Consider the following 16,576-nt stretch of genomic DNA (forward strand, 5'->3'; position numbering starts at 1 on the left):
TTTGAATATACAAAGATGGCCGAGATATGGAAGCCAACTTTGGTTCCTTTTCACCACTATTCATGAAAATTTTGAAAATAAAGTGAAACAATGCAGCAGTTTTTAAAGTTACACAATATAGTGCTTCGTGCGCGAACATTGATGACCCAGCATCATCCATAAGATTTGGAGAAAATAAAATCAAGTGATGAATTTGTGAAGGCCAGATGAGAAACATATCATTTCGCTGACAATATGATCATTAACATGGATGAAACTCTAGTGTACTTTGATTGCATTCCTGGATGGACTGACGATAAGATGGGCATCAGAAGTGTGCGAATTAGCAAGACTAGTGCAGATTTGAAAAAATCTGACTTTTGTCCTTGCAGTTTCCGCTAAAAAAGTATTAATGTACCAAAAGAATAGATCGTACATGTGCAGGAGAAGGGTTATCTTGACAAGATGCTGCTGCAGTGGATTAAAGAGTTTTAAGTACACAGTTTTATATATTTTAAAATAAAATTTCAGCTGGAGTGCAATTTCTGACGTAATTTTTGAATGATTTAAAAGGTGTCCCACCACTTACAACTTGAAAATAACGCTGTGTCCCAGAACATACAGTGCACAAAAAAATTACTTTTAAAATTAATTTATGGTGTCCCAACAAATACGGTGTCCCAACATATATGGTAAATACGGTACATGTAAAAGCATGACATATTACTGATGATCACATGTAAAAGCATATGACACATTACTGATGATCATTTGTAAATACATATATTACTGATGATCACATTAAAAGCATATGTCACATTACTGATGATTACATGTAAAAGCATGACATATTACTGATAATTACATGTTGTTGTTGTTGTTGTTCTAGGGTTTAATGCCATTTTTCAGCACAAGATATGCTATACATGGTGGCCAGTATAACTGGTGGAGGAAGAACCCTGGAAAACCCAGGGAAGAACCACCAACCCACGAGAAGCTACTGGCAGGCTTTCCCACATATCCACAGTAGCCGAGCCTTGGACTCGAACCCACGCAGACAGAGGTGAGATGGCAGTGATCCGAAACGGTGAGCGCTTTAGACCATTCGGGGCCCCCTGATGATTACATGCAAAAGCATATGACACATTACTGATGATTACATGTAAAAGCATATGACACATTACTGATGATTACATGTAAAAGCATATGACACATTACTGATGATTACATGTAAAAGCATATGACACATTACTAATGGTCACTTGTAAAAGCATATGATATATTACTGATGATCACATTAAAAACATGTCACATTACTGATGATCACTTGTAAAAGCATATGATATATTACTGATGATCACATGTAAAAGCATATTACACATTACTGATGATCACATGTAAAAGCATATGATATATTACTGATGATCACATTAAAAGCATATGTCACATTACTGATGATCACTTGTAAAAGCATATGATATATTGCTGATGATCACATGTAAAAGAAAAAGACATTACTGATGATCACTTGTAAAAGCATGAAATATTACTGATGATCACATGTAAAAGCATATGACACATTACTGATGATCACTTGTAAAAGCATATGATATATTACTGATGATCACATTAAAAGAATATGTCACATTACTGATGATTACATGTAAAAGCATGACATATTACTGATGATCACATGTAAAAGCATATGACACATTACTGATGATCACTTGTAAAAGCATATGATATATTACTGATGATCACATTAAAAACATGTCGCATTACTGATGATCACTTGTAAAAGCATATGATATATTACTGATGATCACATGTAAAAGCATATTACACATTACTGATGATCACATGTAAAAGCATATGACACATTACTGATGATCACTTGTAAAAGCATATGATATATTACTGATGATCACATGTAAAAGCATATGACATTACTGATGATCACTTGTAAAAACATGATATATTACTGATGATCACATGTAAAAGAAAAACACACTTTACTGATATCACTTGTAAAAGCATATGATATATTACTGATGATCACATGTAAAAGCATATTACACATTACTGATGATCACTTGTAAAAGCATGATATATTACTGATGATCACATTAAAAGCATATGTCACATTACTGATCATCACTTGTAAAAGCATGATATATTACTGATGATCACATGTAAAAGAAAAAGACATTACTGATGATCACTTGTAAAAGCATGATATATTACTGATGATCACATTAAAAGCATATGTGACATTACTGATGATCACTTGTAAAAGCATGATATATTACTGATGATCACATGTAAAAGCATATGACACATTAGTGATGATCACTTGTAAAAGCATATGATATATTACTGATGATCACATGTAAAAGCATATTACACATTACTGATGATCACTTGCAAAAGCATGAAATATTACTGATGATCACATTAAAAGCATATGTCACATTACTGATGATTACATGTAAAAACATGACATATTACTGATGATCACATGTAAAAGCATATGACACATTACTGATGACCACTTGTAAAAGCATATGATATATTACTGATGATCACATTAAAAACGTCACATTACTGATGATCACTTGTAAAAGCATATGATATATTACTGATGATCACATGTAAAAGCGTATGATATATTACTGATGATCACATTAAAAACATATGTCACATTACTGATGATCACATGTAAAAGCATATTACACATTACTGATGATCACATGTAAAAGCATATGACACATTACTGATGATCACTTGTAAAAGCATGATATATTACTGATGATCACATTAAAAGCATGTCACATTACTGATGATTACATGTAAAAGCATGACATATTACTGATGATTACATGTAAAAGCATATGACATTACTGATGATGACATGTAAAAGTATATGACACATTACTGATGATCAAATGTAAAAGCATATGTCACATTACTGATGATCACATGTAAAAGTATATGACATACTACTGATGATCAATTACTAAATTCTTTACTTTGTGACTATTATGAACTCTTAAAAAATTTATTTAAGATTCAACAATGCTTAAAATATGGTTCACAAAATGTCAATTCCTTAGAGGACTTGAATTTCACACAGATATCTGACTGTACTATATTGATAACAATAACAAGGACAATAGTTTAGTGCAAAGGTGATCCCCAAGGTTCAGCTGGCTGAAAATTGAACAACAATGATAATGAAACAAACGACAATATTTTAATGCAGGGAAGACATCCATGTAGGTTGAGCTGGCTGAATTTGAAATAAATGTAAATGGATGTAAACTACATTCATAGCAATTGTAACCTGTTTCTTCCTCTACTTGCAGGTTTCCTATCACTTGATCCCAGCTTTCCTTTCTTTTACATAGCTGCAGAAAGGCCTCCAAATATTCACCTGACAACATGAAAAATTTCATCTGACAATATGAAATATTCATCTTACAATATAAAAATGTTCACCTTACATTATGAAAATTTCAGATATTTGAAAGGAAAATGAAAATTTAATGGTATCTTGGTACACAGCAAGACTAAACTTTTGTTCAATTTCATTACAGCAAAACACCATCAGTAAAAACATGAATACATCAACAAAAAAGTTTAGCATACACCTGAAAAAGAAACCATTGATGTTCTAAGAATGGTACACATTTTGCACAGAATGAAGTAGTTTTATGTGGTCATCTGATGTTCATTATCAAGAAATTTTACTGTAAATAAATTGCCTGTGGAAAGCAAAAGTTTTCAGAGAACCTAATCTAAAATTTCCAAAGATGACAGATTGTGTGTGTGAAGTAAAACATAACCTAAATTGTATAAAAGAGGATGGATTGTGTGTGCAAAGTTGTTGTTGTTGTTGTAGGGTTTAAGGAGTTTATAAATGAGGATATGTACAAGGAGGAGATTATAAAAGACAAATTGTGTGTGCAAAGGAGTCTCCAAAGACAACAGCTTGTGTGTCCTAAGGAGGTTACAAGGGGTCAGGTTGTGTGTACCAAAGAGATTACAAAAGAGAACAGGTATTGTGTGCAAAGGAATTTACAAAAGATGTTGCATGTGCTAAGAAGTTTCAATAAAATAAGCTACTGAATTTGTTAACTCCTGATAAAACTACAAATAACCTGATAAATACTTACTTTTGTGTTGTAAAAGTAATTAACATTGAATATATTGTCAAGAAAAGGAAGAATAAGGACTTTCAAAACATGATTATACTAGCTAAGCAATCTTAGGCACACTTTTTACAGCTATCTGACAAATTTGTGACAAAATCCTTCTGTAAAATCAACAGCAAGGCAGGGTTTTATATGTAAATAAGCATATAGTATATCTAAAATATTCTCTCTTTTCTGCCGTTACTGTGTGGCAATCCATTTATATTATTGCAACAAAAACTTCTTCAAGGTCAGATTGTTCATAAAGGTCTCACTTGTACCTCAATACTGCAAAAAACTTTATTTGCTCCTTTATACACTATCTTTTCTCAACTCAAAATTCATTTAGCATATACATTCAGAAAATGTTAAATGTTACCTAGGAGACACTGTGGGTCATCTGCCATCTGCACCCTCACTGACCACTGAGGTGCCTGCAGAGGGTCCAAATCCCTACAAAGTTTGTAAATAAAAATCTCAAAATAATATTCCAGAATAAATAATTACTTGTCAACAATTCACAAGGTCACAATTACTTCATACATGGTTAAGAAATATTCCTTCTTTTTAAGCTACAATAAGAGCCACACAGTGCTAACAAAGATCCCTGAAAACTGAAGGCTTTCATACTAAAATTAACAGGAGTCATTCAAAGGAACTTGCACTATACTGGATGGAAAGAATCCATGATAAGACCATTTCTTCCTTTTAACTGCTGTATTTTGAAACCATTTCTGATCCTCTTGAGCAATGATAACATTTTTAAATTGGCCATCTAGGCAACCATATTGGTGTGATGTGTGATCTGATTTGGATTTTTAACGTGGCTTTAACAATTTTTCAGTCATATTAATACGATGTCTGCAATGTGGCAGTTTATAGTGATTTCTTGCACTGGGGCATCATGCTCCAGACATGCAGCATGATGTCGCACCCAGTCATATTATCCTGACACCAGGCCAACCAGTCTTAACACTAACCTCTTAATGCTGAATGCCAAGCGAGGCAGCTGCTTGTACCATTTTTTTAAAGTATTTTGTATGACTCTGCCAGGGATCGAACCCACAACCTCACGCATTCAAGGCAGACACTCTAACCACTAGGCCAATAGAGCAGTGGCAACCATATTGGATGTAACAGTAAAAATCTTCATTTAAGGCCACTGCTATATTATAAGTGTTTTGGCAAAAATCCCATACCGATATATTGATCCATTGAGAAGAAGTAGAAATAACAAGATTTTCAAGGTGGCCATCATGGTGGCAATACTGGATGTTACATTTACAACATTTTCATTTAGGAGAAACTAGACATCATAAGAAGCTTGTATGTAATATCATGCTATGACCATTTGTAATGTTTTTTGTGAGTGTAAAACTTTCTTAATGTTCATGATACAGTAGTCAAATCTGGCAAGTACCTTCCTTTTACGGTGTAGATCTCCAACAAGAGTTGATAATATCTCTGTGACCACAAGGAGGGTTAAATCTCATTAATATATAAATGTTTTTTTTTCTGTTTATTGTCCAGAGTATAACCACCAATCAGAATTGTAACTTATTTACTGCATGATACACTGGAAAGCAAATTTTCAGTAAATTGTGTTTCTAAGAGAATACTTACCCGATCACATTAACGTTAGGGATATAAGTCTGCTACCTCTCGAATCCAGCCCTACTAAAAGACGAAAATTCGTCTTTTCGGTCTATCTCATATAGACTAAAGGGCAATAACTCTTGCCCCTTACCTCCCCTTGCCACCACCAGGTGTCACTAGTTTTTTAAGCTGAGCGATATATATTATACGAGGATGCTCGCATAGCAGGGTGGTTGGGAGGGTTTTTAAGTAATGTGATCGGGTAAGTATTCTCGGAGAAACACAATTTACTAAAAATTTGCTTTCTCCTTCAAATACGTTCCCCAATCACATTAATGTTAGGAGAATAAGTAATAGGAGGAGGGAATGCTGAGCATCCTACCTCCACTCCGGGGTACCTTCTAGGGAATGATGGCTGGATTCCCCATTTGAACGATAACCCGTTCTCCTAATTTCATCAGCAACACAGCCTAGGGTCCCGTTATATGTGACCCCTATATACGGTTAAGAAGATAGTTATTGAAATCTTCTTACCTATGAAATTTCACTGGCGAATCCAGCGAAGCTGATAGGCTGTGCTGATTGATTTAAATGGGTCTGGTGGTCATCTGGGCTGCTGACACCGGACCTACCAGATTCAAGGTTTGCCTCTGCGAAGCCAAATCTCTGAGATAAAAACTGGAGAAGGTTGACTCTGCATGCCAGCCAACAGCTTCTATTATATCTCGGATCGAAACATTGCGTTTGAATGCCAGGCTCGCCGAGATTGCTCTAATCTCATGAACTGTAATCTTCATGAGGCGATTCTGATCTTGTGAGACCTCAGAGTACGCTGAGCGTATAACCCACTTCAGCCATGAAGCAAGGGCTTGAGGGGTGATATCCCGTTTACCAGCTTTGACCGGAAGGAAGAGGCGCTTACGTGTGTTCCGACATGTCTCTGTGCGTTTTAAATAGTGCCTGAGTGTACGAACAGGATCTTGCATGGCTGCTGCTCTTGACTTATCTATGGAAGAGAGCGAGCAAATGATGATTCTTTGATTGCCAATGGATGGTAACCTATTTTTGGCTACAAAGCCTGGTTGCATCAGGAGGACCACCGAACCATCTGATCTGGACTGAAGAAAGTTCGGGTCACTGGAAAGGGCATGTAACTCGCTCACCCTGCATGCTGAAGCTAAGGCTATCAAGAAACATGTTTTGTATGATAGTAGCTTTAACGAAGTGTGGGCTAAAGGTTCAAATTTGTCTGAATTGAGCCATGTTAAAACCCAGGACAGATTCCATTTTGGAAACAGGGTGAGGGATTTTGGTCGATTGAAATCATAATTGGCTAAAAGATCTAATAGATCTTTGTTATGCCCAATATCACATCTACCATGATGGCGGAATGTGTCTGATATCATGGAGCGGTAGCCTTTGATAGTAATTGGGGCCAACTGTTTCTCCTCGAAAAGCCAGAGAAAAAAGTCGGCCAGTTGAGGGATTGAGACACTCAAAGGGACGATGTTATTGATATGGCACCAGTCCCTGAAAACATGCCACTTTACCTCGCAAGCCTTCAGAGTGGAGGGCCTTCTTGCTCTTGAGATTTTTTCCACAATCGAAGGTTTAAATTGTTTGTCTCGCAAGGCTGCCCGGACAAGAGCCTTAAGCGTGAAGAAGAAGACAGTCCAGGCAGGGGTGGAACACCTGTGACCGCGGTTGTTTGAGAAGATTTGGGCTGGTTGAAATCTTCCTGGGTAGATCTATCGCTAGATCGAGTAGATCAGTGACCCAGGACTTGTTCCATCTGAGAGGGGCAATCAGAATCATCCGACAGTTTTGACCCCTTAACCTCTGGATTATTTTCGGTACTAAAACCATGGGAGGGTAGGCGAATGCCCACAACCCCTCCCAGCTGATTGACAGAGCGTCCACGGCCCAAGCCTCTGGGTCTGGAACCAGAGAGACGAAGGTGGGCAACTTGCGATTCCACCTTGTCGCAAAAAGATTGATCATTGGATGCCCCCAAAGTGTGCAAATCCGAAGAAAGACTGATTGATGGAGCAACCATTCCGTGTGAATGATTTGACCTTTCCTTGATAGAGTGTCGGCCAAGACATTGAGTCTGCCGGGAATGTGTCTGACTTGTATGTTGATGTGGAGGTTGTCGCACCAACGTAGAAACTGCCAGATCAGAATGCACAGGTCTGGTGTTTTGGTGCCCCCTTGTTTGAGGAGGTAAGTCACCACCACAGAGTTGTCTGACATAATGAGGACAGTTTTTCCTGAGAGTTGATCCTTCCATAAATGAAAGGCATTGATGACAGCCTCATTTCTAAAAGGTTGAAGTGGAGAGGCCTCTCCCCTGGCTCCGACATCCCGCTGACTGTAGCGAAGTTCAGCAACAGGTGGGCACCCCAACCATAGGTACTGGCGTCGGTACATACCATTATCTCCACTTGGGGCATCTCCAGAGGAATCCCCGTGGACTGCCAACCGGGGTTATGCCATTGACGCAGGAATGATCGTATCTCGGGCGTGATCATTATTGTTTGATTGAGGAGACTTGAAAAGGGGCGACATTGTGCCAGTAACGTCATTTGTAAGGGACGCATAAAAAGACGGCCAAGCGGGATCAAGTCCGTTGCCGCATTCAATAATCTGAAGAGTTGCAAGAATTCTCTCGCTGAAATCCACGTCCTGTTGGAAATGGTCTCGACGAGTTCGATGATCCAGATTACGTGAGCGCGAGGAAGCCATACTAGATTCAGATCGGTGAAAAACTCCATACCCAGATGAACAAAACGCTGGAATGGACAGAGATCGGACTTTTCCCAGTTCACGAGAAAGCCTAGATGATCTAAAAGTGCTAAAAGATTGTTTCTGTTTTTGAGCAGAATAGAACTTACCATATGTTTCTGGAGGATGTCGTCCAAGTACTCTGCCATCCCTGTAGATGAAGTCAAGCAGAACAGGGTGACGACGCAATCCATAACCATGGTAAAAGCCCAAGGGCTGACGTTGAGGCCAAAGGGTAGGACCTGGAACTGATAAACCGCGTCGCGGTAAGCGAATTGGAGAAACTTCCATGATGCGGGGTGGATAGGGACGTGAAAATATGCGTCGGTCATATCTAGACTGATGGCATACTTGTCCTGCCGGATGGAAAGACGGATTGATCTCGCAATTCCATCTTGAATTTCGGTGGTAAAATGTATTGGTTGAGGCAACTCAGGTCGATGATCGGCCTCAACTTGCCTTTTGTCTTCTGGATAAGAAACAGCCTGGAATAAAACCCCGGCGATTGTGGTTTGTTTTTTTTATTTTTTCTTCACAATCTCCACCGCCCGTTTTTCTATGAGCGACCGTATCTCCTGTTGTAGAAAGGTATCCTTCTCCCAATCGGACAGTACGTTCGTGAAGAGGGGAGAGGAGGACAGGGGAGGGGGTTGGATAAATGAAATCCAAAGTCCCTCCGAAATGACCTGGATCACCCAATCGTTCTGAGGAAAAAAGGTGGTCCAGTGGTCCTGAAATTGCAGGAGGCAGCCGCCCACAGGTAGGCTGTCCGCGGATGGTGGAGAGGGTATGTCAATTTTTAGAGTTAGGAGGCTTGAAGACGGAGAAACTTTGTTTCTTACCGCCTCTGTATGGTTGCCTCCTAGCTTGATTAGACTGTTGTCTCCTGGCATTGGGTTGGGATCTAAACTGCACATTTGATTGTAAGGATCCCTTGTCCCTGGTCCGCCAATCATCCCTCCGCTGTGGCAGGGGCTGTTTTTTTCTAAACGCCTGCGAGGGTTGGACGGCGAGTTGGAGGGGCAGTTCCTGACCTGCCTGCTTCCAAACTTCTTCAATTTTTCCTCCAAAGAGTAAAGGTGACACAAACGGAGTCATCCATAAAGCCAGAGTATGATGGGGCTTGAGCGACATGGACCATAGACATGCATCACGTCGTATCAGGTCTAAGTTGGCAGAAGCAATCAACGCATTAGCCATGGAATGGTGAGCTGTCCTGTTAATAACTCTAGCAATCCGGGCCGTCGCTTCCCGAGCATGGTCATTGTCGGATTTTTCTGCGAGTTGGAAAAATGGCTAATGAAGCCAAGTCTAGCATTGAAGACGTAGTGACTACATTCTGGACTAGCTTTGACGTGGCATGGAACACATTTTTGTCCACTTTGTAAAACAGTAGAGCGGACATGTGAACTGCTACCATATTTTTGTCCAGGGCCAGAAGATCCGTACTGAGGGCGTCTGAATGAGTTTTGTACCAGCGACAAGAGAACGTCGCTGGTACTTGGCTTTCTGAAAAGAACGCATTAGCATTCCCCGGATCACCTATTCGTCCTGATAGACGATCACTGATCTCCTTAATTTTTGCCAACTGGGGAAGGAGCCGGAAGGACGGCGTCTCTTCCTCCCTGTCAAGATCTACAGACGTCTTAACTTTGTAGTCTTGAGTGGTGGTAGGAGGTGGAGGGCATTCTGAAGTTGCCAACACCCTATAAATTTCTTCCACTGCCGCCTTGAAGCCAAACTCAGTCCGTTCCATGGTTGGATCTGTGTACGGCTGATTTGCAGGAGTTCGTCACCCTCACTGTGTGCCGAGTCGTGTTCTGTAATAGCTTGCATTTCTGGATAGAGCATACCAGGTGGCATAGATGACGCGATTCAGTCATCCTTAACACTGTCACTAACTCTCCCTTGTGGATAAGCCATGAACATATGGACGGCCGGCCCTGCCAGCTGGCTTGTACGGCTTGTGGTCGGTCTGAATGTTGGCGACGGTCCTGCTATCACCGGTACCGGCTGCTCCAATGGCCTGGCTAGACGGACAGATTTCTCACTAAAATCTCCGCCATAGTATTGGTATGTTGCCGGCAGTACAGCTTGACGGACGGATTTATCACTAAAATCCCCGTAAGTCATGTTTGGTCGGACCGTTTTAGCAATAGGGTCCCCATGCTGGGACAGCCGGATGGCCGGTGATGTAGAGGTTGTATAAAGAAATGGATCCAGTGGATCCAGTAAAAACCCCATGCATCCTGACTTACAGGCCCGAAGGCCATGCTCGAACATGCGGGGGGACTTACACCCACTGGGCAGCCTAAAATTGGGGGAACATTCCCCCAAAGAGTCAGAAAAAGCTGTGGAAGCGAGCAAGGGAAATAAGGGTAATATCTGGCCTGATGTCAATAGCTGCGTCGTCGTTTCCTGGACCAAACGACGCATCTGTTCAAAGTTGGGCTGTTGTACCCCATCAACATTATTTTCCTCCATTGCCGCTGATGTTACTGTGGCTGACAGTTGCAAACGATGAACTTTAGGTGGAGGGGGGGACCCCAACGTCCCCCACAAGGCTCGCAATGGAGGCTGTCTTCAGATGTATACCAAGGACATCAACGCTATCTTTCTTCGACTTATTCCGTCTATCCCTCCCTTTTGCTGCCTTCTGGACTACATCAGCCCACGTTTGCTCTGTCCAAGTATTACACACGCTGCGTAGTATAGATGATGTACACTTGGTACATACAATACAAGAGTCATGGTTGTCTTCTTTTGCTTTGAACTTTTTGCATTTCATGCATTTGGTTGACATTTCTACTGAAACAACACAAGAAAAGAAAACAAAGCACAAATTATCAATTCAGCATGTTATTAATTCGCTAATACCACAACCGTTACTAATGGAGTAAGCGAAATTAGTCAGTGTTGCGTTAACTCTTAATTGACAACACGAGTTCCACGATAGCGTGTGTAACATGGTCTTCAGTAAACGAAATCCATAAGGGTGACAAAGTCACTCAATTTTGAAAAAAATTGTTAAAATGATGTATACAACCTGTAGAAGAATAATTGTCCAACACAATAAATCCAAATTTAACTTTGGATGGTCCAATTTAACGCTAAGATGGCTTGGATTGTTTGGAGGTATAATGTACGTGTTATCAGTACAAGCGAAGCTTAAAAACTAGTGACACCTGGCGGTGGCAAGGGGAGGTAAGGGGCAAGAGTTATTGCCCTTTGGTCTATATGGGATAGACCGAAAAGACGAATTTTCATCTTTTAGTAGGGCTGGATTCGAGAGGTAGCAGGCTTATATCCCTAACGTTAATGTGATCGGGGAACGTATTTGAAGGAGAAACATTGGCATCCAAACTCAATCTAAATCTACACAAAGCAACAAAGAAACTTCATGCAAAAGTGGCTATTAAATGAACTGTACAGTACTTAAATTGTACATAGGGAACAAGTCTGGAATGTCTCCTTTTATGCTGATATATGTAATCAGTAACTGAATAAGCAGACGGGATAAAAAAAGAGTATTAATCACCTTATTCATCTGTAGAAGGGGAGTGGGTGTCATCAATAATTTCCCTTTTGCACTCACAGAAATGAGTGTCTGTATCCACAGCAGTTGTTTTGCATCTGTTGCGGTACGATTTCATTGTTGGTTATCTCTCCTTCTATACTCAGGCTTGTTCTACCTATGTTTTTCCTGATATGAGTAAACTGCACTATTTCTTCTGTTTTGATGATAACACTATAATGCCTTCCAAATTTAAGTGCAGACATTAAGTTGGTAATAAAATGTTTTAAAAGCATTCCTGCAGTTAAAAACAAGGTTGCAGTCACCAAGAAGAATCCTGCACTTGATCAAATTAAGCAGTCTGAATCGGCCCATAAGGTTGAATAACAATCACTGACGGGCCGATGCTATGCAGGAACTGACTTTATTATAGTTAGCTGATATCAAATGGCTGATGCTATGCAGGAACTGACTCCATTATACAGTGACTCAATATTAAATGGCTGATGTTATGCAGGAACTGACTCCATTATACAGTGACTCAATGATGCTATGCAGCAAATGACTATTATACAATGACTCAATATCAAATGGCTTATGCTATGCAGCAAATGACTATTATACAGTGACTCAATATCAAATGGCTGATGCTATGCAGCAAATGACTATTATACAGTGACTCAATATCAAATGGCTGAAGCTATGGTGGCGCTATACAGTTTCGCATTTTGCATAGGGTTAGGAATTTAAAGAAAAAGAATGTCCCCGGCTTTCCTCACTGGTTATACTGGCTATTTAAAAAAGACCTTGTATATCTTAGGTATAATGCAAAGAACCTTTAATTCCCTTTATTTTGGTGTATGATTGATGGGTGTACTATGGGTTATAGAGTATACAGCTTGGCCTTACTTCAAATGTGCACCTTTCAAAAAAGTGCTAGCTCTACTTGGTCATTTTCACTTCCTGAACTTCAGAGGTCAATTGTGTAAAAAAGAGCCGATAACTTTTTTTACATTTTATATATTTGGTAATTCATTCATTGCACTTTCAGAAGCTGGTATTGTCTAGTCTGGCAAAATTCATTTTCCCTATTTTAATAGCTGCTATGTATAGTGTACTTTAGACTAATTCAGACTGATTTTTTAACACAAGGGAGCAGTCATTTTAGTTAGCAGTGTGCTTAAATCATGTAAAATTTCCAAAAGTACAATATCCAAAAGAAATATCATCCACAGTACATTAATGTAGCATAGAGGTATGCAAACATTCTCTCCACTGTGCATGTTTTAAATGCGAACTACTTCACCTTACATACGTCACTCTCTCAAAAGTACATATTATCTGGTGAGCGCCACCATAAAGAAGATGTAGGTATTATTTTTTATGATTTAATTATGTTTTTATGGCTGAAACATTTAAGTCGCAAGCATCAAAACAATCCTTATGAATAATTCTCCTGCCTTTTTCCCCAAAGAACAGTATTTATGAGTGTCAGAGTCTCTAACAAGTCCAGCCTACCCCCCCCCCATGATAAAAGTGAGCTATTTTAAGAATGCACATTACATTTTGTAAACATAGCAACCAATGTTATGCTGAATGATAGGAACATGAAACTAGCCAGAATTATTTCTGAGATATCAGCAATGAATTTTACAATTAGAAAAGGGAGGTAACTCATCAGCTTCATAAAGGTCAAAGGTCAAAGTGTAAAATATTTGCCTATTGTTTAATATGGAAAAAGTGAATTCACTTTCTCATCATTTATTTTTTTATTTCATTGCAAATAAATGAAAAGAAACATTTTCACCATATATTTCTGTCACTTATTGCAACAGTTTTAAATTTAAGTTGACTCTATTCCTATATTCTAAGTCTTCTAATTTCCCCATAATTAAGGTCACTACTCACACAAACATACCTCATGGCAAATTATGTAAGCAAGAGAAAAACGATCATAATTAGCTTATTTTCATGCTTAAATGCAATATGAATGTACCATTTTATTCAGAACATCATACATAATTATATGAAAATAAAAAAAAATAATTGCAAACATTTTTTTATTTTCTTTAAGGTGGCGCTATACAGTTTCGCATTTTGCATAGGGTTAGGAATTTAAAGAAAAAGAATGTCCCCGGCTTTCCTCACTGGTTATACTGGCTATTTAAAAAAGACCTTGTATATCTTAGGTATAATGCAAAGAACCTTTAATTCCCTTTATTTTGGTGTATGATTGATGGGTGTACTATGGGTTATAGAGTATACAGCTTGGCCTTACTTCAAATGTGCACCTTTCAAAAAAGTGCTAGCTCTACTTGGTCATTTTCACTTCCTGAACTTCAGAGGTCAATTGTGTAAAAAAGAGCCGATAACTTTTTTTACATTTTATATATTGGTAATTCATTCATTGCACTTTCAGAAGCTGGTATTGTCTAGTCTGGCAAAATTCATTTTCCCTATTTTAATAGCTGCTATGTATAGTGTACTTTAGACTAATTCAGACTGATTTTTTAACACAAGGGAGCAGTCATTTTAGTTAGCAGTGTGCTTAAATCATGTAAAATTTCCAAAAGTACAATATCCAAAAGAAATATCATCCACAGTACATTAATGTAGCATAGAGGTATGCAAACATTCTCTCCACTGTGCATGTTTTAAATGCGAACTACTTCACCTTACATACGTCACTCTCTCAAAAGTACATATTATCTGGTGAGCGCCACCTATACAGCAAATGACTATTATACAGTGACTCAATATGAAATGGCTGAAGCTATGCAGCAAATGACTATTATGCAGTGACTCAATATCAAATGACTGATGCTGTGCAGCAAATGTACTATTATACAGTGACTCAATATCAAATGGCTGAAGCTATGCAGCAAATGACACACTATCAAATGGCTGATGCTGTGCAGCAAATGACTATATTATACAGTTAGTTTATATCAAATGGCTGATGCTATGCAGAAAATGACACTATCAAATGGCTGATGCTATGCAGCAAATGACTATTATACAGCGAGTTTATATCAAATGGCTAATGTCATGCAGAAAATGACTATTATACAGCGAGTTTATATCAAATGGCTGATGCTATGCAACAAATGACTATTATACAGTGAGTTTATATAAAATGGCTGATGCTATGCAGCAAATGACTATTATACAGTGAGTTTATATCAAATGGCTGATGCTATGCAACAAATGACTATTATACAGTGAGTTTATATCAAATGGCTGATGCTATGCAGAAAATGACTATTATACAGTTTATATCAAATGGCTAATGCCATGCAGAAAATGACTATTATACAATGAGTTTACATCAAATGGCTGATGCTATGCAGAAAATGACACACTATCAAATGGCTGATGCTATGCAGAAAATGACTATTATACAGTTTATATCAAATGGCTAATGCCATGCAGAAATTGACTATTATACAATGAGTTTACATCAAATGGCTAATGCCATGCAGAAAATGACTATTATACAGTGAGTTTATATAAAATGGCTAATGCTGTGCAGCTAATGACTATATTATACAGTGAGTGTAACAGCTAATAACTGATTCTATTATAAAATGATTGGTGCTATGCATCAACTCGATGTATCCTAAAATGATGAATGTTTTTCAGTATTCAAACCTAATGTATACTTTATGCTATTTAGTTATCTAAGAATTTTAAGTCTACTTAATTTTGAGTGCTTCTGAAATGTGCGCTGAGGTTGAGCAAAAAAACCCAACAGAATCTGTCTCATTTTTTCAGTGATGGAATCATCAAACATTTAAAAGTCCATGTATGACCCTTCAAGTTCGCAAGTATGGTTCATTAACAAAAAATCAAAATGTTAAAAATAAAAAGTCAAAGTTTATATCGATTATTACTTTGAAATAATTTGTTGAATATATAATAGCAGATGTAACATTCTTTGCTAGTCTAAGTGCAATTGAAGACTGCTCTATAACAATGCAGACCCTAGGGACTCCTATTCAGCATTGAAAAAAGCTTTTACTATTCAACTGTGCAAACTATGTGGACTCCTATGTGTCCCCTGTCTAGAATAATAAAGAAGGGTTTATTGTGACTTCAACTTCACTATTTACTATTAGATCATGGCTAAATATTTGTATGTGCTCAACACTTACGAGTAATGTTGGTTTTCTACTATGATGTCCTCTGAGAGGCTTGGCCAGGTGCAAGACAGATGAAGCTGACTGAAATAAGAACAATAATTTATTATAATTTATGTTAGACCATATTTATCTTGTATTTCACTGGACAACAAATTTTTACAAAAGTCATGTTACTGAAATAAAATTAGTCAATTCTTATCAATTTTTATGTGCTGAACACGAATATGACAGTCAAATTGCAAAATTGGCTCTAGTTTTTTTGTAATCTGCAAGAAATTAATGTTTACATAACGAAATGCATTCCAATAGTAAAAGGTCAACTGTAATAGCCTACCTATAAAAAATCAAGTCATTGACTACATCTTAGA

The 16,576-nt window shown here is 38.2% G+C and overlaps 1 protein-coding gene across 3 annotated transcripts in view; it reads right to left on the minus strand.

Moving 5' to 3' along the window:
* Positions 1-16,576, minus strand: part of LOC149795072 (rab3 GTPase-activating protein catalytic subunit-like) — a 100,114-nt gene that overhangs the window by 51,297 nt on the left and 32,241 nt on the right. For all 3 annotated transcript variants that reach the window (XM_089964776.1, XM_089964774.1, XM_089964777.1), the window contains 3 exons: positions 16,221-16,289; positions 4,552-4,625; positions 3,323-3,412 (listed from right to left, as the gene is read on the minus strand). In XM_089964776.1, coding sequence (XP_089820902.1) covers positions 3,323-3,412; positions 4,552-4,625; positions 16,221-16,289 — 233 coding nt within the window. The remainder of the gene's footprint in view (positions 1-3,322; positions 3,413-4,551; positions 4,626-16,220; positions 16,290-16,576) is intronic.

This window comes from Sinohyriopsis cumingii, chromosome 7, assembly GCF_028554795.1.
Source record: "Sinohyriopsis cumingii isolate HCF-2022 chromosome 7, ASM2855479v2, whole genome shotgun sequence".
In the NCBI taxonomy this organism is placed as follows: Eukaryota; Metazoa; Mollusca; class Bivalvia; order Unionida; family Unionidae; genus Sinohyriopsis; species Sinohyriopsis cumingii.